The sequence below is a fragment of the Peromyscus californicus genome, unplaced genomic scaffold, assembly GCF_007827085.1.
Source record: "Peromyscus californicus insignis strain IS unplaced genomic scaffold, ASM782708v3 Scaffold_23__1_contigs__length_62951481, whole genome shotgun sequence".
Classification (NCBI taxonomy): domain Eukaryota; kingdom Metazoa; phylum Chordata; class Mammalia; order Rodentia; family Cricetidae; genus Peromyscus; species Peromyscus californicus.
In genome coordinates, this window is record NW_026294534.1 from 24,717,261 (window position 1) to 24,738,483 (window position 21,223).

The following is a 21,223-nucleotide window of genomic DNA, read 5'->3' on the forward strand; positions in this document are numbered from 1 at the left end:
ATGCTTATTATAGACTTCTAAAACTACAAGTTTGTCCAACTACATCTCACTTTAGCATGTTCAGTGTACATAGAGTGGTTCCCCACTCAGCTACCCACACATACATTCTTTTTTTGTTTGTTGGTTTTGGGGTAGTTTGTTTCTTTGGTTTTTGTTTTGTTGTTATAGTTTTGTTTTGTTTTGTTTTGTTTTGTTTTGTTTTTTTTGGTGTTTTGAGAAAAGGTTTCTTTGTGTAGCCTTGGCTGTCCTAGAACTAGCTCTGTAGACCAGGCTGGACTTGAACTCACAGAACTCCACCTACCTCTGCCTCCTGTGTGCTGAGATCATAGGTGGGCAGCACCACTGTCCACCTACATGTACATACATTCTTTACAGAGCAGTAAGAAAGTCGGCCTTTGGCAGTGGATACACCGCAATAGAGAGGCAAGGGAACATCCCCTCCCGGAGGGTGGGACTGGAATTCTATCAGCATCTTGTTCTGAAAACCCCCATGGTTCTAACAGCAGACCAAATGACCTAAATGCAAATAAAGGTTCTGCCTCTGGGTAGCTAAGACATGACCTTTAAAACTCTGTAAATCTTTCTGAATCTTGAGTTAAAATTGGAATAAAATGATATATCTTGCAAGATTGATGTTAAGGAATAAGCATAATAAAATATTTTTTTAAAAAAGTTAAACTACAATACAAACTCAGTAAATTCCAAGTCTGCATTTTTTTTTACCTGTTTTCTGATACTTTTCCAGAGAATCTTCAGCTTTATTATTTGGAAACACAGAGTCCGAGGGCTCCCAAACCTAAGTACTTTATTAGTTAACTACTTTCCAAACTAGAGATTCTTGGGACAAACCGTGGACCAAATGATTATTGTCTCTAGGAATCTAGGCCATGAAAGTTCACATGAAATATTATCTCTAGTACTGTATCTTGGGAATCAGCATATCTTGATATACAAACCACTAGTCTGCCCCAAATTCACAACTTCTGGCCCAATAATCCAATCAATGATTCCCCGGGGTCCACCAGACTGAGAAGCCCCTGACTGATGTGAGACTTTGCAGAGCATTTGTTCTTAATTTCTCAAGATTTCCTTTTTATTGTTTTCTCCATTTCCTTTGATTTATAATATCTAGTTTTCAAAAATATAAGCCCTGGCTTCTTTGCACTGTATTAAAATTAGGAAAACCCAATCTAAAAAACAAACAAAACAAAAAAAAATCTACAGAAACACAATTGTTGTTTCATTTGTTTACTAACAAATGAACAAATGAAAGCATGGGATCCACAATCATTCCTCCATGATGGCTCAAACTGCTTATATAAATAATAGCTATCATTACAGAGATCCAGCCTCTTCCTAGGCAATAAAAGGCTGCATACAGATGGGCTGGAAAAGGCATTCAGTTACTGTCAGAATAACTTTGAATTCTGAATTTGGTCAAAATTCATTACTCATTAAAATGCTAAGTTGTAGTTTCAGATAGAGGTTAGCTCCTATGTCCACCTAAGACATGGTTCAAGAACTCTTTGACTCAAATATTCTTTTAAATTAGATTGATAGGTGTCACTTCACAGGTGTTCATGTGACACTGTATCATACTCTCATAGGAGCTGGATACCAGCTATAGAGACAGTAGTTGTCAAGTCAGCTTAAGGGAAAGTGTGTGTGTGTGTGTGTGTGTGTGTGTGTGTGTGTGTGTGTGTGTGTGTGACCTTCAGCAACATTTTAACGGCACTCCATAAAACTTAATGGTGACTTTGCAAAAACATAACTTTATGCAGACTATCCATTAAATGTCTTGTGTATAACTATTCCACGGCTATCCTTTTCTCTCTGGGGAAAAAAAAAGCCTCCTTTAAAAAGTGTCTTGTCTTGCTGCTAGGTTTAAATAAATAAACTATGGCTGTCTCAATCTTTATTATTCGGAGTACTTTCACACATTCCTGTCTGGGATCCACCCTTGGTGCTTGGCCAAAACTGTCTTAGAAATCTTCCCTGCTGCTAACTGCAGTGTTCACTTTTCGATGTAAGGTGTCAGCATTCCACAAAATGCCAGTTTGGGATGTCCTTTCTTAATCATCCAGAAAGAATGTTCTAGGGACTCTGATCACCTGATCCCTACCCTAAACTGTTTCCAGACATCCCCGTCTCCCCTCTGGTTGCCTTTCATGTCACCCTGCTTTATGCCCACACCCCAGCTTTAAAGATCACTCTTGGATATATTTTATTCTCTAAGTCTTTTCTTCAAGTTGGACGCTCCTTCACTAAGCAATCTTATCTACTCTTTGGAGCCCAAAAAACATCACATCCATGCTCTAATATGCCAGAGTCACAACCCAGTCTAGACATCCATTCCACCTCCTTCTCCATACATCCGAGGGCTTACATCCTATTTCTATTTGGATATACCAACACCACACTGAACTTACCTTCTCTTCTGGATCTCATTACCTACCATGCAATCCCTTACTTCTGTCTAGTAGTACTCCCCCTTCAGAGCTGAGCCTCACAGCTGCTTCCAAAATACTCTCAAGTCCATGTATTCTCTTGACTCCGTTCTCCACCCTAGTCCATGCCCACTTACAGTCTTGCACAGAACTCTACCTGAGCTCCTACCATGAGCTTCAAGTCCCTTTCCGTTCACTGTCCACATAACAGTTGTGATGTTTGTATACTGGAAACTCTGTAATACCTGTGCTTAGAAACCCTACATGGTCTGGGGACAAAGTCTACAATCTTAAAAAGATGAGCATTGTCTCATATTACTTACATTCCTGCATCTTCTCTATAGTCCTCACCTCTGCTTCAGAACTAAACTCTCCTCCACACTTCCTTTCTTCTCTCCCTTATGTTGGAATTCCTGGCCACTGATCACTCCCCCAGCTACATGACCACATATACACTGTCCAGTAGCCAAGCAAGAGGCTTTGTCATCACAGGGCCTCACGTCCTACATAATCCACGAGCTGCGTGGTCACGTAATTCTCACGCAGTGTGATCATGTAATCTATTCGCATGTGTGGTGTAGCTACATAAGCCCATATGCACATGTACAGGAAGAGTCCATAAAAAGCAGGTCACAGACTCCTCCCCCTTCCTCTTCTTCCTCTCTCTCCTTGCACAACCATTTCCATAGGCCCAAGCACATCTTTCCTTAATAAACTCTTATAGTGGGCTTTGTTGTACCTCCGTGGCTTTTCTCGCACCATAAACAGCACTGCTTAATGAATAACACAGAACCACATAAAACTAACACCTTACCCTGACAGAAATGCAGCATTTCCCTTTCTGTTTGTTTGGTTTTCTGGTTTTTGTTTGTTTGTTTTCTCTGCGTAGACCTGGCTGTCCTGGAACTCACTCTGTAGCCCAGGCTGGCCTCAAACTCACAGAGATCCACCTGCCTCTGCCTCCTGAGTGCTAAGATTAAAGGCGTGCATCACCACTAACTGGCTAGAAATGCACCATTTTCAAGGAGACTCTCTTATATCCCTTAGAACAAGATGGACCACTGTATCAGTTACTTCACTTAGTGCCATTGCGACATGCCTCACAGAAGCAACTTGGAAGAAGAAAAGATGTATTTTTGTCTTGTGGTTTAAGGATGGACATAACCCACCGTGGTGGGAACATATAGCAGTGGGAACATTGGGCAGCTGATTGCTATACAGCCACACTCAGGAAACAGAAAGGAATGCTGGTACTCAACAGGCTTCCTCTTTTTATCTTTTTTTTAATCCAGTCCGGCACCCCTGCCTCTGAGATAGTATAGCCTACAGGCCTCCTCAGTTAAATTTCTCTGGAAACTCCCTCAGAGATACACATATGGGTAGATCTCCAAATCCAGTCACATTGATAATGAAGATTAATCATCACAAGTTCAACCCTCAGCTTAACATCCAAATACATCACTTAACTCATAGCATCCCATGCTTGGTCCACAAAGGCTCATGGCCATCTCCTGCACAAAATTCCTTCAGCTCATTCTTTAGAGTCCTGATCCTTATCAGTTCTATCATTGCACAAAAGCTCAAACTTCAGTCTCTCCTGAGACTTAAGGTAATTTCTTAATTGTTAGCCCTATAATTTTTTTTAAACATCAGATCACATTCTTCCAGTATACACTGGAATAGAATATACACTCCCATTTCAAAATGGGGGAAAGGAGGCAGAGAAAAAACAAATCAAGATCAGGGCAAACACCAAATCCTACAACTCCATATCCAGCATTTGGGCGTATGTTGGTGTTATCTATGTTCCAATAGGATTAAGTATCTATCCCTAGTCCAGTTCTGTAGCACATACAACCTCTCTCCCTCAGGCTGATTCCACTCCATGCCTGCAGCTATCCTCATCAGATGCTCAATGGTATTGGCATCTCCAGCATCCTGGGGTCTCCGCTGCAACTTGGACTTCACATTCAAAGCTTCATGCAACAGCCTTTCAGGACCCCTTTAGAAGCAGTTCCACTCTGTTGTACATTTCTTGGTCCCAAAGCTTTCTGGAACTAGGCTGTGAGCCTCCATGAATCTGTAACATTTTGCATGCCTGGAAAACCACTGCAAAACAGATCACACTGCCAAGTTCTGCTGCCAGCTCAGGATGTAGTCTGAACCCCTAACACCAGGGCTGTAATAGTCTCCGTGTGCCTTGGCGGCGGAACCAAGGAAACTACTTCCTTCAGTGATTGGTTTTAATCAAGGAACCCCTTCACATTCGTTCTCAGTTCGTTTTCTCTCTCTCTCTCTCTCTCTCTCTCTCTCTCTCTCTCTCTCTCTCTCTCTCTCTCTCTCTCTCTCTCCTTTCCAAGGAACTTTCATTTTACAAGCTGGAGTGCTGTGGATATCACTCTGTATAAATAAAAGGCTGATTGGCCAGTAGCCAGGCAGGAAGTATAGGCGGGACAAGCAAAGAAGAGAATTCTGGGAACAGGAAGGCTGAGTCAGGAGATGCTGCCAGCTGCCGCCATGAGTAGCAACATGTAAGATGCCTGTTAAGCCACGAGCCTTGTGGCAAGGTATAGATTTACAGAAATGGATTAATTTAAGATAGAAGAACTAGATAACAAGAAGCCTGCCATGGCCATATAGTTTGTAAGTAATGTAAGTCTCTGTGTGTTTACTTGGTTGGGTCTGAGCAGCTCAGGGACTGGAGGGTGAGAGAGATTTGTCCTGACGGTGGGCCAGGCAGGACCAGGAAAACTGTAGCTACACTGGAGCCTCCCATGGATGTGGTCCCATGTGGAGCCCAGGTTTCCCTCTAACGATGCTAAACTCTAACAGTTACAGGCGTCTAACCTGCACCATCCACTTTGACCATACATTTCAATTCACTTGTAGACCTTTCTTTGAACAAGTGCCCATTTTTTTCATAGCCTTCTGTTCTACTGCCTGCTCTCTATCATTGTAAACTGGATAAGATCAGTCAATAGTAATCATGCCACACCCTGGGGCTAGACAGATGGCTCAGAGGCTAAGAGTACAGACTGCTCAGGCAGGGGACTCAAACCAGGTTCCTCAGGACCATGTCAAGTAGCTCCAAACTGCTTGTAGCTCCAGCTCCAGAAGATATGATGCCTCTGCCCTCCGTAAACACCTGCACATGTGCGCATACCCATACAGAGACACACACACACACACAGAGGTAATTAAAATAAAATTCAAAGTCATGCCTACAGCCTTAACACTATGCTCTCTTGTAATTTCCTCCGTGAAATAAATTAGGTACCTTACTTTTGAACTCGGCTTCACTTAAGATCATAGGGCACAGGCAGAATGTAACCAGATTCTTTACCAGAATTTAACATCAGTGGTTTCTAGCCCAGTTCCCCATAGAGTCCATGTCCTCCTCTAAAACATCATGAGCCAGGACTTTGTGCATTTCTATTAGCATTTTAGTCTCCCAAACTCCCACAAGAATGTTCCCTTAACCTCCAATTTCACAACTCTAGGATTCTCTAATACGCAGCTCCTGTCTCCTCTAACTCTCTCCCAGAAGCCAGTCCCAAAGGGCTATGATGCACAGAGGGGTTTGTACAGCAACATCCCCACTCCTGGGTACCACTTCTTTATATTAGTTACCATTGTCATCGCTTTGACAAGGTACCTAACAGAAACAACTTAAGTGAAAAAAGACTTATACTGGCTTTTGGTTTAAGAAGAGAAACAGTCGTAGCTCATGGTAGGGTGTCATGGCAATAGGACCATGAAGCAGCTAGTCACATTATGTCCTTAGTCAGGGAGCACAGATATATGTATGCTGCCACTCAGCTGGACTCCTTCCAAGCTCATGAGATGGTACTGCCTACATAACTCCTCACTTAAAATTCACTAAAGACACACACCCAAAGGAGTGTCTCCCAGGTGATTCTAAATCTAGTAAAACCGACCATGGAGACTATTTATCATAATTCTTCTTCTGTCTGTTCCCATGGCATCCTACATTTTCCCCTATAAGGCACAGAACAATTGTAATGAGATATCCTGTCATTATTTTGTGTAAATGTTTTACATTTCTATACTATTAGTTAATAATGAGCATGTCTAACCTCTTCATTGTTATTCCAGACACCAGTACTGACCTATCAATAATAAATGCCCAATAAATATTTAGTGATTAAGTAAGTTAATAAGCCTCTTACTTCTTACTTCCTATTAGTTACATATAATTGTTTAAAGATCTCATGACTCTCATCATTTATCTATATAATATATTCAGAAAGCACCTATAATTTTCCTCACAGGTAGTGATGCCTTAATATTAGGGGAAAGAAATAAAATTTGATGGCCACATAAATTGATGGGAAAAGGACAAGAATTAAGTTAATGGTGATTTTTTATTCCATTTTCATGAACTGATAGCAAGAAAATTCTTTTAAGGTACTTTTTGGGAGGAAGGTGGTCAGAATAACTCAAAAGCCCACAAAACCAAAGGCCCACAACAAAGACAAGACCAAAAAGAATAACAATCATGTCACTATTATTTATATTATACATGCAACACATAATTACTTTCTTCATCTTCTTGGGATTTAATAAAAAGATTTTTAAAAACATGTATAATTGGAACATGTATGATGTAGATGAATAAAAGACTAATTATTTTACACAGCTTCAAAACCAGTCATTGTCTCTATCTACCTGTTGTGAATTATCTTCTTTTTCTCCTGGGTTACATGCACACACACACACAAAAGCACAACCAACTATCCAGCTAATCATAAAATCACCAACAATTCTTGCTAACAGGATATTGGCACCTTAATCATTTTCATGGACTTTTTGATAGTATTTTAAAGAGAAATATTACTGAGTATATAATGACTGTTATTTAGTGAGTTACTAGAAATAAAACTACAGCAGAGTTAATAAAAAGTGATTAAAAACAGTGGACAGATAACTCATCAATATGTTTAATATACTGGGCAGGTTTAACCTAACAATTTTGCTTTTACAGGCAGTTTTATCAGCCATTTTTAATTTATCCTCCTAAGGAAAACAAAAGTGCATCATGAAACTCAATTAAATCAGGAGTGATAAAGCTTGAGAGCATTTCTCCACAGTCCCTATATCAAAATGATTTGCTAAGCATAGAGCTAGGAAAGGCCTCCTCACATGCCAATGAAAGGCAGGGCATATGGGCTGACCCTCTGCGTTTGCAATGCTAATGCAATTGAAAACAGGCATGGTGCACTTGAAACCCTGACTACTTCATACAAAACTCACTCATAAAGTGATAAATTGAGCACAAGGAAGAAATGGAGTTAATATGCTATATATCCATAATAAACAGATGTATTTGATGATATGCTCATGGCTCCTGGGCTCTCCACTACAATGAGGCAACAGAAAATGAATTTGTGTACATTCAGAAACTAGCTCTATTCTTGAAAAGAAAATGACAATTACAAACTGGAACTCTACTGTTTTAAACCAATTTGCTTACGGTGGAATTCAGCTATGACTCAGGTGTTAGCATTGGTCACAGAGGAGAGGAGAGACTAGAACATCCCAGGATCAGTCCATTCATAGGGTGGAAATAAACTATTTCATTTGAGATGTTAATAATTGAGGTTCCATTGATTACAGCAGCTAGCCTGTCCTCACAATGCATACTCTGTATTAAAGGAAATATTCTAGAGGAACAAAACAAGACAGCCCTTCCCACAGTCAATATTTGTTAGAGATAACACTTACTATTTTTCCTTGTCACAAAACTGGTAACTCGTCCTTACAGAAACAGTACGAAGTACAAATAAACAAAATGAAGAAAAATCCAAACATCTGTAATATGAACACTCAAGGGAAAATACTGTTAACATTTTGCTATATGAAGTTCTGGACTCCTTTTTCTCTTTTGACTGACAAATATAGAGATGGGACAGATACAGGAGAGATGATAGAGAGATAATCAATCACAGAGTACTAGACAATCTCCTATAAATGTATGCTTATCATATTTTCTTCTACAAGGATGGATGGACGGACAGACAGACAGACAGACAAATGAGTGGACATGGAGGCACAACAGCATGATATGGAGATCAGAGTACCACTTTGTGGCATCTGTCTGTACTTCCACATTGACATGGGTTTCAGGTTTTAAGCTCAGGTTGACAGACATGATCATCAAGCGCCTGCTGAGCCACCTCACCAGTCCCCCTTTACAAGGTTTTTAAGGAATTCGGAATAATCTATTCTCTGGCTATAAAGTTTTGTTTAACCATCTACCAAGGAAGAACGTAGTCAGGATTACACAACTGGGTAGCAACAGTGCAAAAGGTATACAGAGAACATCGGAAAGGAACATGCACAAAACTATGGTGCCCCAGAGCTACCGACACATGTACAGCAATGCTATTAGGGTGGCAGCAGGTTCTAGGCAGGAAAAGGAACCAGATAAAAATACTTGGGACACGAGGCTGGAGAGAGACGGAAACATTCACTGTTCTTCCAAAGGACCCTGATTGGACTCAGAGCACAAACGTGGCAGCTCACCACTCCAGCTCCAGAGTATCCAATGCCCTCTTCTGGCCTTTGCCAGCATTACATGCACATGTTGCAGGGACATATACACACAAGCAAAACACCCACACACGTAAAATGAAACTTGATCTAATTTTCTTTGAATTTAAGCGCTTGAGGGAAATGATGAAAGACATTCTGTGCTATTATTAAGAATATTTTATTCTGATGGCAGCTCAAGAACCTTCAATAGTTTAATCATTTCTGTTTAGAAAGGGCATTCTAATATCAGTATAAAGACTATTTTTAGAAGACGAGACTCCTCAAACAAAGATAAGAAGTTGTAAACTGACATTTCCTGTCCCAACTGCCCAGACCCAAATAACTTATATTAATTCCAAATGTTTGACCAATAGTTCTGGCTTTTTACTAACTAGCTCTTACAACTTAATCCATTTCTATTCTTCTATGTGCTGCCTCAAGGCTTGTGGCTTTCACCTCTATCCCATTTTGTGTGTCTGACGTGTTCTCTTACTGGCTAGCAGCTCCTCTGACTCTGCCCTTTCTCATCCCATCATTCTCAGTTTGACTTTCCCGCCTAACTTTATCTTGTTCAGCTATTGGCCAGTCAGCTTGTTTATTAAACCAATCATAGCAACATACATTCACACAGTGTACAGAAGGATTATCCCACAGCAAGAAGTTGTTATTGTAAGAGTAAGAAGGAGATCTATCACAGAGACAATGGAATTTGGGAATCATGAAGAATCTAAGAGCTGGGTGGTGGTGGTACACATCTTTAATCCCAGAACTCAGGAGGCAGAGGCAGGTGGATCTCTGTGAGTTTGAGGTCAGCCTGGTCTACAGAGCGAGTTCTAGGAAAGGTGCCAAAGCTACACAGAGAAACCCTATCTTGAAAACCAAAAAAAAATATATAAAATGAAGAAGAAGAAGAAAAGGAGGAGGAAGAAGAAGAATCTGAGAATCACCAAGGCAATATATTTATAGTTAGATATACTGTTTAATATATTATCTCATATATATACATATATATACATATATATATAACAATCAGATATATATTGAATTATAATACTTGGTCAATTATTCATGTCACAAAGAGAGGGTTTTGTTGGAAATTTAAAAAAACAATTCTACAAAATGCAGAGGGGCTAAGTGATTTTTTTTTATCACTTCCCACTGCTGTATCTCATATACAGCATATACTTACACAAGAAATGCTCATCAATGAACCACTGAGGACAGTAACAGCAACAGTGGTGTAATAGTGGAGATCATAGTTTCATTGCTAGTAAATAGATGCATAGATGGCTAGCAGAAGACAAGTTCTCTTTGATATGTTTACCAGGCATTGCATGTCGGATTTTGGGTTATCTCATAAGTAGTTTGATGTATAAAACTAGATTCTAAAGAAAAGTTCCAGGCTTGAGATATAGATTGAAGAGCCATTATTTATAATCATCACTGAATATTTTTTTGCAGTGGAAAACCCCGGAGGAAGCTGAGCCTACATACAACAAAGGGGAAGAAAATGGACTTTGCCCAGCTAAGCCCCACACAGCCTGTCCTGTACTGCGAAGTCAGTCATGACTCTTGATACAGCAGTTTGAGAAGTCCCATCAAATTATCTTCCTCCTGACACCTTCTTTCTGCATTGTCCCTTTACCCATAAAGGACTAACAACATCACCTTCCTGTCCATACCATTATAATGATAAACAGAGAAAGAAGGACTCAGCCCCTGCCTCATGGTAGGAAGCCTGTCCCTAGCCCCATCAAACCCAGACTCACTGGAGACCAAGCGTTCAGACTCTGTGTTGGCACCATCCATTTCGTCAACAGCACTGGTTATCAGAACCTAAAACTATGGTACAGTTATACTGTTAGAAAATAATTCCAGGTAAAACAGTATGAATGTTTGTTTCATCTCAAAAAATTCCAGGTAAAACAGTATGAATGTTTGTTTCATCTCATTACACAAATAACTGAAGTTTTTTGTTTTAAAAGCTTACAGTTGTGTGTTAATCCATTAGTCACACTTTATCATTTCAAAGGCAGGTTGGCAGGTGTGGTGATTTTTGCTTTCTGTAAAGATGATGCCGATGAATATAACTAATTTAATGTTTGAGACAGATTAATAAAATGACACAAAAAGGAAATGGAGCTCCCAGGATTTGGATGGAGGAAGACAGACACATCCACACCCCTTTCTTCCAGCTCTCTCCTTCCTTTCTTGGGTTGTCTAAAACTCCTACCATTGTTTTCCCATACTTATTCCCCTTAGAATATTAGCATGAGAAAAAAAGAAAGAGAAAGGCTCTATACACAGGAGCAGGGTGGTTAACGAGTTTGGCTTATTACTGAGATAAGCACTAGGTACATCAGAAAGCATCTTAGCTCTTCTTTCCAATTTTATGTATTAGACTGGCAGAGTCAGTGGCTCTAAATCACACAGTACACTTAGAAGGGGCTGGTAGCAAGATTCCTCCCACTCCTTAGACTAAGGCATTTTTCACTTGTGAATGAGCCATAAGCACAGCAAATATCTGCCCATCAGAATACTGTTGCCTGCTCAGGGAAAGACACGCCCAAAGAAAAGCTTGAGAATATGCAAATGTTAAAGAACATGTCATGATGCAGGAGCTATTGTAACTGCACAAAGTGGGCTGTAAAGAGGTATTTTGTGTCCAAAGGCTTCCGTGAGCATTTCTCACAGGAGCCATTTCTAGAAACATCAGGGAAGCAGTGGCATTTGGGTTGCCTCTTGAAAGAGGACCGTAATCCTCCTAGGCAGAAATGGGGAGAGAGTAGAGACACAGGCAGAAGACAGAGGAAATAAACACACACCTGTCCATGGAGCAGTGAGACTAGATGGACATGCTTTTGGAGTAAGATGAGCAAGGTGAGGCTGATTTTTCACTGGGATGGGAGTGGGACAGAGTGTTCAAGGCTGCAGTCAGTGTGTGTATCCAGAGTGACTGAGAAAGAAAGAGCCTGAGTAAACAGCAGAATCTTCAGAATGACTCAGACTCCAGCTTAGCAGTCAATGGATGGGGCTTTGAGCAATATAGGAATATACACAGGGAAACCATTAAGAAAAAAGTGGCAATTTTAATGAATAAATTAAATCAATTGAAAGATTCCGATAGTGTTGTGCATATGATAAGGTGTCTCTCTGGGCTAAATTGATAGGAGTATAAGCTGACATGCAAATTTTGATGATAAGCATTAAAAAGTATTTCTTAACTGTATCCTTTAAGTATTCCTTTGTTTTAAATAAGCTGTTGTATATTCTAACTTCATTATTTGGTGGTTTCAGATTCAGGCCTCTAAGAGCTGCACAAATTAGAGCTATTAATAGATTAACACCTATTTTCTGAGAACCTGTTTCCTATTAATGGCAATAAGAGACATAATAACTTTGTATGGAAAACAAAATAAACAACATTCACCACCCCTTGAAACCCGCCAGGATGGCTGTTATCAAAGCCACACAGATGAATATTAGCTGGGGAGGGTGTGAGGAGGCTGGAGCTTGAGTTCTCTGTTGGCAGGGGTATAAAGTGTGCAGCTGCTATGAAAAAAAGGCATAGACTAACCCTAAGATCTGGAAAGTCAATCCAGGGAGACAAATTCCCCAAAATGGAGAGCGAGTGCTCAAGCAGGTATTTCTCTGCTCGTGTTACGGCAGCATTATCCACAACAGGCACCGACAGAAGTCACTGGTATGTCACAAATGGGTGAACAACGGGTAAAAACTGTGTTGTACAACATAAAATGCATACTACTCAGTGTTAAAGACAGAAGGCTCTGATACTTGCTCCAGTACATGTGAATGGTGAAGGTATAACACTCAGTGGAAATAAGCCACTCACAAAGGGACAGACGCTGTCCGCTCTATTGCATATATGCCGAATAGTCACAGCCATAAAGACAGAAAGCAGAGTGGTGGCAGGAAAGTGGGGGGGCTAATGATCAGTGGACACAGAATTTGTTAGGGAGATGGAAAACTTCTGGAGACAGATTACAGTGAGGACTAGACAACCATGTAAACATACCACCTGCTCCCGTGAAAGCCCTGGTGTTCCCAAGGACAAGATGTGATCAACCCCTGTGATGGGAGGAAGACAAGAGAGGAAAGAAGTCCCCGAGCAGAGGTGTCTCCTGGGTGAGCTCAGTGCAGCCACGGGACAATGGGCACATCTACTCTGACCTGAACCACCTGACCTCGGAGGGCACCAAAGGGTCCTAATTGCACAGTCCTCCCCCGAGGATGAAGTCTAATGACAAATTCTGGTGGAACCAACTAGCCATCTATTTCCTCTTTAGGAATGGCTAACATGTTCTCCACAGAGTATGATCCCTGTGGGGACAGATAATACAGCAACAGCTGATTTGGGGGATCCCCTCATCACCCACGGTGGCTCCAGGGCCAAGCAGACAGTGAAGGACCTTGCCATTCACCCCAGCCCAAAAGGTCACACGCTCTTTTACCTGCAGTCTAACCAAGAACTGACGTGACATTAAAAACAAGACAGTCAAGAGAGAAGTACCTCCACACCCCTCCCCAAAACTTCTTGCTTCTCAGAGACACGGGGGAAGCTATTCCTCTTCAGTTACTAAAACCAAATTTCATCATGAAATAAAACTTAACACTACTGAGATGCTCAAATTCCATGAATAAAAGAGCAAAGGTGAACACAGCATTCCTGAATGCTAAAGTCAAGTACTCAGAATGAGGTGAAGTGATGTGATAATGGATCTTTATAAAACAGCCCCAGGGATTCATTAACTCTTTGAGACTCTTGTGTAATTCAAGTATTTACAACACAGAGAATTTTACTTCTTGCTGGGATATAAATTACATGGGATAAATTCAGTCCAATAATAATTGGGAGAAAAAAGTTTCTGGAATTTCGGCAACCTTTCTCAGAAGACCAAAAGTCAATCTGGGGGAAATAGGAGAAGGCAATGGCGTCTTGGAAGCATATGGTTCCTTATGCTGTTCTCTACAGATACACGTCTCACCAAACTAGTGATGTGAAGGGGAAAAAACAGAAGGACATTTTTTTTTCTTTTCAAATACAGCCTACATCAATAATTGCCACCATATACACATCTGGGAGTGTCTCTGTCACTTACCACTTAACAATTAATGATTACTTGATCTATTAATACACACAAAAAATTAAGCTGCGTCTCCCAAAGATGCAGTCAATGAGTGATGGTTCTGACTGCATGGTTTTGGCCAGCCTCTCAATTCGACAGCTTCCATTGCTTTATTGGCAGTTTCCAGATGAGAGACATGGGTACAGAAACAGGGCTTCTGAGGGCCTCTCATCTTTAGTACCTCTCTTCCATGCTCTGGACTCCTAAGTATACCTACAACCTAGACTCTAACACCATGATCGGCCATGTCTATATATATATATATATATATATATATATATATATATATATATATATATATATATATACTCTGCTTAGCTCATGTCTCCTACAGGAGGACAAAAGGCAAAGAAACAATTTTCTTCTATAGGTTCTCTCCATTCATTGTTATCTACAGAATCTGTCCACCAGCTCCTGAACTGCAAACCACTCTGAACTCTTCTTAACAGTTCCCAACATGTTAGGACAGATGTCCAATCACAAAGCTTTGATTTTTTTCATGGAAAGTCTGTAAACTAAGAGATGTAACACAGGTAACCACCTATATCCTCATAGGATGGCTAAGTAGCCAATTAGGAACAAAAAGAGCACTTGCATGCACAGTCTTATGATCTCAGCTGCCTGTTATCCAATGTATTCAATCCAAGGCACTTTTTGAATCCCAAGATGTCAAAAGATGGATAGTCAATATGATGATGAACAGTAACTGTATATGCATGCACTGAGACCCAGCCATGGTCCCAGTGTTTGCCTAAGGCTGACTTTGCAGATCTTCATAAGGATATATACAGGAAATCTGAGTGAAGAAGAACCAGGACACCCCTGACAGGGAAGAATTTCACCTTTTTTATTTTATTGATTATTATAAAATCATAAATTATCCTAAGTCCATAGGGTGAGTCAAAGTTAAGAAACAGATACCTAGGAAACTATTTTCCATAGGAAAAAAATCTTACTTTTCCTTTTAAAAGCCCAATAAACAAAATACAACTTGTATGTCTGTCTTTACTCCATAGATGGCTGGTCAGTATTGGGGGGAAATTGTTTTCTAACAATTGAATCTGACATAAATGGAGACTAGGCGACCCACCTTTACCTGTCAACTTCATCTATTTTTTTTAATCGACTTGAACACATACAGATCACTTAGTGATAAAAATCAAGAAAGTAAGCCTTTAGAAGCAGGTTTGTCTCAAGTGCATTAGCAGCCCACACAAGCAACATGGAAACACCACACTATGTCAGCTAGAGCAGTCCCTCAACTCTGTGAGACTTGTCTCCACTCGACCAGTTCTCAAGTCATCCAACTTTACATTTGAGCATGACGTGTCACTAAGCATCTGTGCATGTATTATAAAGTGACATTTGAGCAGGATGGGGTAGCCAGGTAAGTCTTGTTCTATCACAATATTACTTTAATTTTCACTTCAAGTTTATGCTAATATATGTACAGAGTTAATACATTCATGTAGATTTAAAGCATTTATATGTGACTTGAAAACTATCCACAAGGCCTAAAGATATAAAAAAACACTAAAAATTGTCTTTTGCTTTCCTATAAAAACTACAACATGCTGCACTTTTTTGTAACTGCTTAGCCTTGTAAGAAACGTTATTGTATACATACCACATCCAGAAATATTGTGCATTTATATAAGGCTAATTATAATATCCATTCAATAAGAGCTCTACACAGAGATGGGGTGTTTTCTTGTTTCTTTTTCTTATCTTTTAAAGCTTATTTTAAACAAACTACAAGAACCTAAGCATTACTAAATACTTAGGGCATCTGAAGATCTCTGGATATCTGGTCAGCATATAAATTGTCACTGAAATAGAAAACTGGGTTTTAATACATGTTGTTTAAGCCAACAGGAAGAATATGAGTAATAGGGAAACAAGGGAGATTCCCTGAACAATGAATGGATTCTATTTGGCAAGGGCAGCAACCTGCCCCAAGCACATCCTCTGCTCTCATTTGCTATAAATACACAGGCCTGGGGAGGCACAGCTTGGTGTTTGAACCTTGGGGTTATCTGACCTTCCCAGTCTTTGATAATGCATTAAGACATATGGTAAAACCGTCCCTAAATTCAGAGGATTTATAGATCTCCCCAAAATGATGTGAACTATCCCCTAGTGCTAGTAAAACGCTCTAACTCAAGTATTTAAATGTACTTTAAAAACACTGGTATTCTGAAGAACTGTTTTCCCAAATGACCTATCTTGGTTTCATATTTTTATATAAACATAAATAAATACACATACAGTTTTTCTCCTCAACAGAAGGAGGTTGAATCTACTATAGATTTTTGACAGCAAGATTTATACGGTTTAAAAAAAAAAAAAGCAGTCACAAATACTTGGGAAATTAAATTTACATGTGTACTCATGAAATACCAGCCGTCAAGCAAAATCTGTTCCAAGTTCTACTTCCCTAATACAGCTTTTACTAAGGATAATTTTCTTCAATGCTCACTGGAAAATCCCTGCAGCATTTTGTTTTGTTTTCATAACATTGTGAGGTCAGCACACTTTATTAAACAGTGATTTGAGGGCATTAGGAAGAGTAAGTATCATTCATCACAAATATTTAATAAGCCTGTTTATAATTCCCATATATAAAGATATCTTCGTTCTCTATCCTATAACACACAGACTTACATTGGCTTATAAAAATACATTGGACAAATCTGTACGATTCAACTGTAGATGTTATTCAGCATCTGTATTGCTAGTCCTTTTTGGAAATCGGTTTCTGCCTCAAATAGCCACAATGCTTTGAAAACAAAAAGCACAACATAGCAAACAATAACTTGTTTCAATAACAGAAATTAAATTGAAAAGTCAATTAGTCTGCTTTCCAGCTGAGCATAAATTCCTTACTACCTGTCTCAGTTCATTCGGGAGAGAAAGAAAAATAAATAAAAGTAAATAAATAAATAACAAAGGCTGAGAAGAATTCAAACAATTGTCATGGGTGTGTAATTTATTCAAACTTCAACTACCAAGCAAACAACCTATGAAATTCCATGTTGTCTTCTAAACACACTAGCAATTTCTGTCTCAAAGTGTCTATTCTGTTATGTCTTTTTTTTTAATATAGACACTACTGAAGAGTTTACAGTAGATAGAGGGAGAGAGAGGGAAATCGGGAAGCCTTTCTATTAGCTCAACCCTGAGGCGAATCTGTTGCCTGTGGAGTTCCTATTCTACTAAGCAACTTGTAGGAAACAGCATTGCAGCTGAGAGCATCAGATCTGGAAACTGTCCCCCTGGGTATGATATCACAAAATGACTTTGCTATATTCCTTCCCCAGACTGACACCATGGCTCAAGCCTGCACAGAACTGTCACACCCCGAGGGCAGCTCCTGGTGTCAGATATGGACCCTCTCACCTTCTCTCTCCCTAAAATCTAGCCAGGAAGTACATAAGCAGCTTGACCAGAACAAAACAGCTCTAAAAATCTCTCTAGATATTTTCCACTTGTTTGTGTTACTTTGCCTGATAGTTTCTGAATGGCACTGTTAACAGTGAACACACAGCTGGGTGGATTCACAGGTCTTCAAACACACACACACACACACACACACACACACACACACACACACACACACACACTTTCCACCCAACATTCTAAGTATGGGTTTACTGAACTCACCCTATACAAAGTAGCTTGTGAATAGGACTCAAAAGAAACTTAGTACACTTTCACTTAGTCCTTAGGTAAGCCTCACACTGAGATATCATATAATACCTACTGTAAATTATGTAACACCGAAATAACTGAACCTTGTAACTATACAGATCTAGCACAATAACATTATGACTTTTCAATCTTCCCAACCCTATGCAGATGATAGTATCAGTTCATCCAAAAGCTCACTTCCTCCTAACAAGCCATGATTTACAATTATGTATTCCCTTTGCCTGGCAAACTGAAGGGGCAACACTATCTACACAGAGTAAAGCTTTTTGTCGTTTTTTGTCTTTGAGGTATAAAACACCACATGATTTCTCCAGGCAGCATGGATTTTTCCATGTCCAAACAGTCTCTAAATGCGTGGAAGGGCATTATTCCTGAAACCTGACATTTGTTTCTAGTTAAAAGCCATTACTAACAGCATTGCCAACTTAGTAACACACCCTCGATCCCAGGTGTCACCGCTAACCGCAATCCCCTCTGTGGTAACACCCCAGGATGCTCAGTAAATGATGTGAAACTCATATGGTTTGGGGTAAAGTCAAAATCCTTCTTGAATTACATATAATAAAACATGTGAAAGCTGAACACTAGCGTGGCTTAGGGGTTTTATTTCAGACTCTGTAACAGAAGAACATAAACTGCAGTGCAATGGTGGTGAGCTGTCATGGTCCCCAGTAAGACAGCTCCCAGGGAGCATTCCCCAGGTTAGATGACAGTGACATCTATCAACCAGAGCTGGGGAATCCCAACGTCACTCGGAAAAGTCTCTGTCCACAGAGTGGAAATCCTAACAGGTCTCTGGCACACCAAGTACACTGTCAACATAAAGGAACCGTGGGTGAACTTTGCTCTTGCCCGTCATTAAAACCAAATCATTAGGTATTAATTAACTGCACCACAAATGGCAACCAGAAACCTGCATTTAATTGGCTATCACCAGACACAAATTTAAAATAACTGACACACTCCGCGCCACAGGCAGACAGAGTGTGTCATTATGCTAAGTTTTGTGAAAATTCAATTAATCCGACCATCTATTAGACAAATGTATAAAGACCAAGGGAAAAAAAGCTATTAGGCATGTTAGAATGTGTAATATGTAATCATGCTAATTTACGGCTTGAGAAGGAATCCCTGCTATGTGTTAGTGATTATATGGTAATCAGGAAATGATACAGATATTTCGGTCCTAGAAATGGTTTTATGAATGGCAGAAACGCAATTCTACCTCAGACACGTAATTATATTCTCAGCTAATTTCTCAAATCCGATAATATGACACTCCTGAGCGAATACTCCTCAGTGGTTAAAATAGGAAAAGTCTGGGAAATCGATGGCTAAACTTCTCATCTGAGAGTCTTTAAGGCCTAGATTAAAAAGCGCCACAATTACACTCATCTGTTCTGGTTCCCAGAGCAGGAGAAACATCCTCCAAAACCAAAATACTGTGAACAAAATTCTTAACAGGATTTTCCCAAGAAACTTCATTCTGTAATTCTCACATACACATACAAACTAGCTACACATTCCACCTGTGTGTGGGATATCAGTTAACCCAATACTCTGCCATTATCTGTAGAGGTATTTTAACCTCTTTGGGACTCTCCACAAACAGCCCCTGACTTCCTCAGAACCACATTCTGAGATCAGAAGAGAGAGAGCTTGGAAACCAATTGGTTCCTCTTTCAGAGAAGCCCCCCCACACGGGGACCCTAACCACAGCCAAGTTCAACAGCACAACACCTAAGAAAGCAGCAGGCACATTCCCTAGCAACTTACTGAACCAAACCCCGAGGGATTCAAAAGTTTTAGGCAGCCCAACCGAGGACCAAACTTAGAGGATTCCACCCAGGGCAAAAGCCCAGAGAGTCGGAAACACTGAGAAATCGCCCGACCCCGTGACACCTGCGAGACCTCCCTCCTCTAGGACCGCTCGGACCTGGGAGCGTCCCGCGCCCTGCAGCCGTCAAAGGGGACCCCCGAGGCCGGCCCCCGGGGGCTGGCGAGGCACTTACCGCACCGCTTGCACAGCACCCGGCTGACCTCCTTTTTGAGGTTGCGGCCAGTCTCCAGTGGGGGGAACGAGGCTCGGAAGGCGGGCGGCGCGCGGCCGCTGCTGTTGGCATCGGGTTCCATGAAGAAGATGTACCTGCTGTCCTCCTTGAGCCGCCCGCAGGACGGGAAGGCTGGGTGGCCCCAGGTGTCCAGGCGCACGGTGAGCAGCGAGTCCTTCTTCAAGCCCCCAGTTTTCACCGCCCACACCTGGTGCACCTTCACCAGATAGGGCTCGGGGTCCCAGGCTTGGTCGGTGCTGGGCGCTGGGGACCCGGTGGGCAGGGTCCAGTTGGCAGCAGCGGGCGGAGGGTCCTGGGAGGGCGGCGGGTCCTGGGCGTGCTGTCCCCGCGCCCCTGCCCCTGCCTCGCCGGCTGCCTTCCTGTCGAGTGCCCCCTGCTGCCGCCGCGGCGGGTGCACCTTTCCCTCGATCACCACCGCGGCGCGCCGGGCCAGCTCCTGCACCGAGCCCACGCTGGGCGGGGACGAGTAGCACACCGAGGCCCCCGCGGGAGCCGCCCGCTCGGCCGCCGCCCCCGGCGCCAGGGCCGCGGTCCCCAGCAGCAGCAGCAGCGGCAGCAGCAGCGGCGGCGGCGGCGGCAGCAGCGGCGGCAGCAGCCGAGGCGAACGGCCGGCGGCGGGCCGGGGATGCGGGGCGCTGGGGCTGGTACCCAGCGGGCGGCGCGGGGCGCGTCGCCATCTCATGGTGTGAGGTGCGTGCGGGCGCCTGTCGGTGCGGACTCTGCCTGGCTGGCTGGCTCCAGATGCCTCGCCTTGCCTGCCCCCACTCCTGCCCTGACCCTCCTCCTTTTATTTATTTATTGGGGGGGGGAGGTAGGAGAGTTGTTTATCGGGGGAAGAGAGAGGGGTGGAACCACAGAAGGGCAAAGAGGCGAATTTTAAAAAGAAAGAAGAAGGAATAAAAAGGAAAAAGGAAAAGAAAAAAAAAAAGCCTTTGCCACCGCCTCGGTTGCGGGAGTGACAGGTTCCCCCCACACCGCCGCTGCCGCTGCCGCCGCGCCCCGAGCCCTGCTGTCGGGGATGCTGTCACCGGAGGAGGAGTGGAGGTGGAGGCGCTGCTCGGCGGGGAACAGTCCTTTGTGTGGAGTGCTGCTGCGGCGGCTGCTGGGCTGCGAAAGCGGCGGGGACGAGAGCGCGGGGACAGAGCCCTGGAGGCGGAGTTGCGTGCCTGGAAATCGCTGGGTGGCCGAGGCGACAGCGCCCTGCGCCTGGCCTGCCTGTTTACCTGTGCTGCGAACTCGCCCCCAGCGCGCGCGCTGTCTGCCCTTCCCGGTGCTGAGCCCGAGCCCGGCC

At 42.1% G+C, this 21,223-nt stretch overlaps 1 protein-coding gene across 1 annotated transcript in view; it reads right to left on the reverse strand.

Moving 5' to 3' along the window:
* LOC128119015 (pro-neuregulin-2, membrane-bound isoform-like) overlaps positions 1-20,836 on the reverse strand; it is a 377,101-nt gene extending 356,265 nt beyond the window's left edge. The window contains exon 1 of the mRNA XM_052751975.1: positions 19,873-20,836. Within this exon, the coding sequence (XP_052607935.1) occupies positions 19,873-20,614 (742 nt within the window). The 5' untranslated portion in view covers positions 20,615-20,836. The remainder of the gene's footprint in view (positions 1-19,872) is intronic.
* Positions 20,837-21,223: the final 387 nt, after the last annotated feature.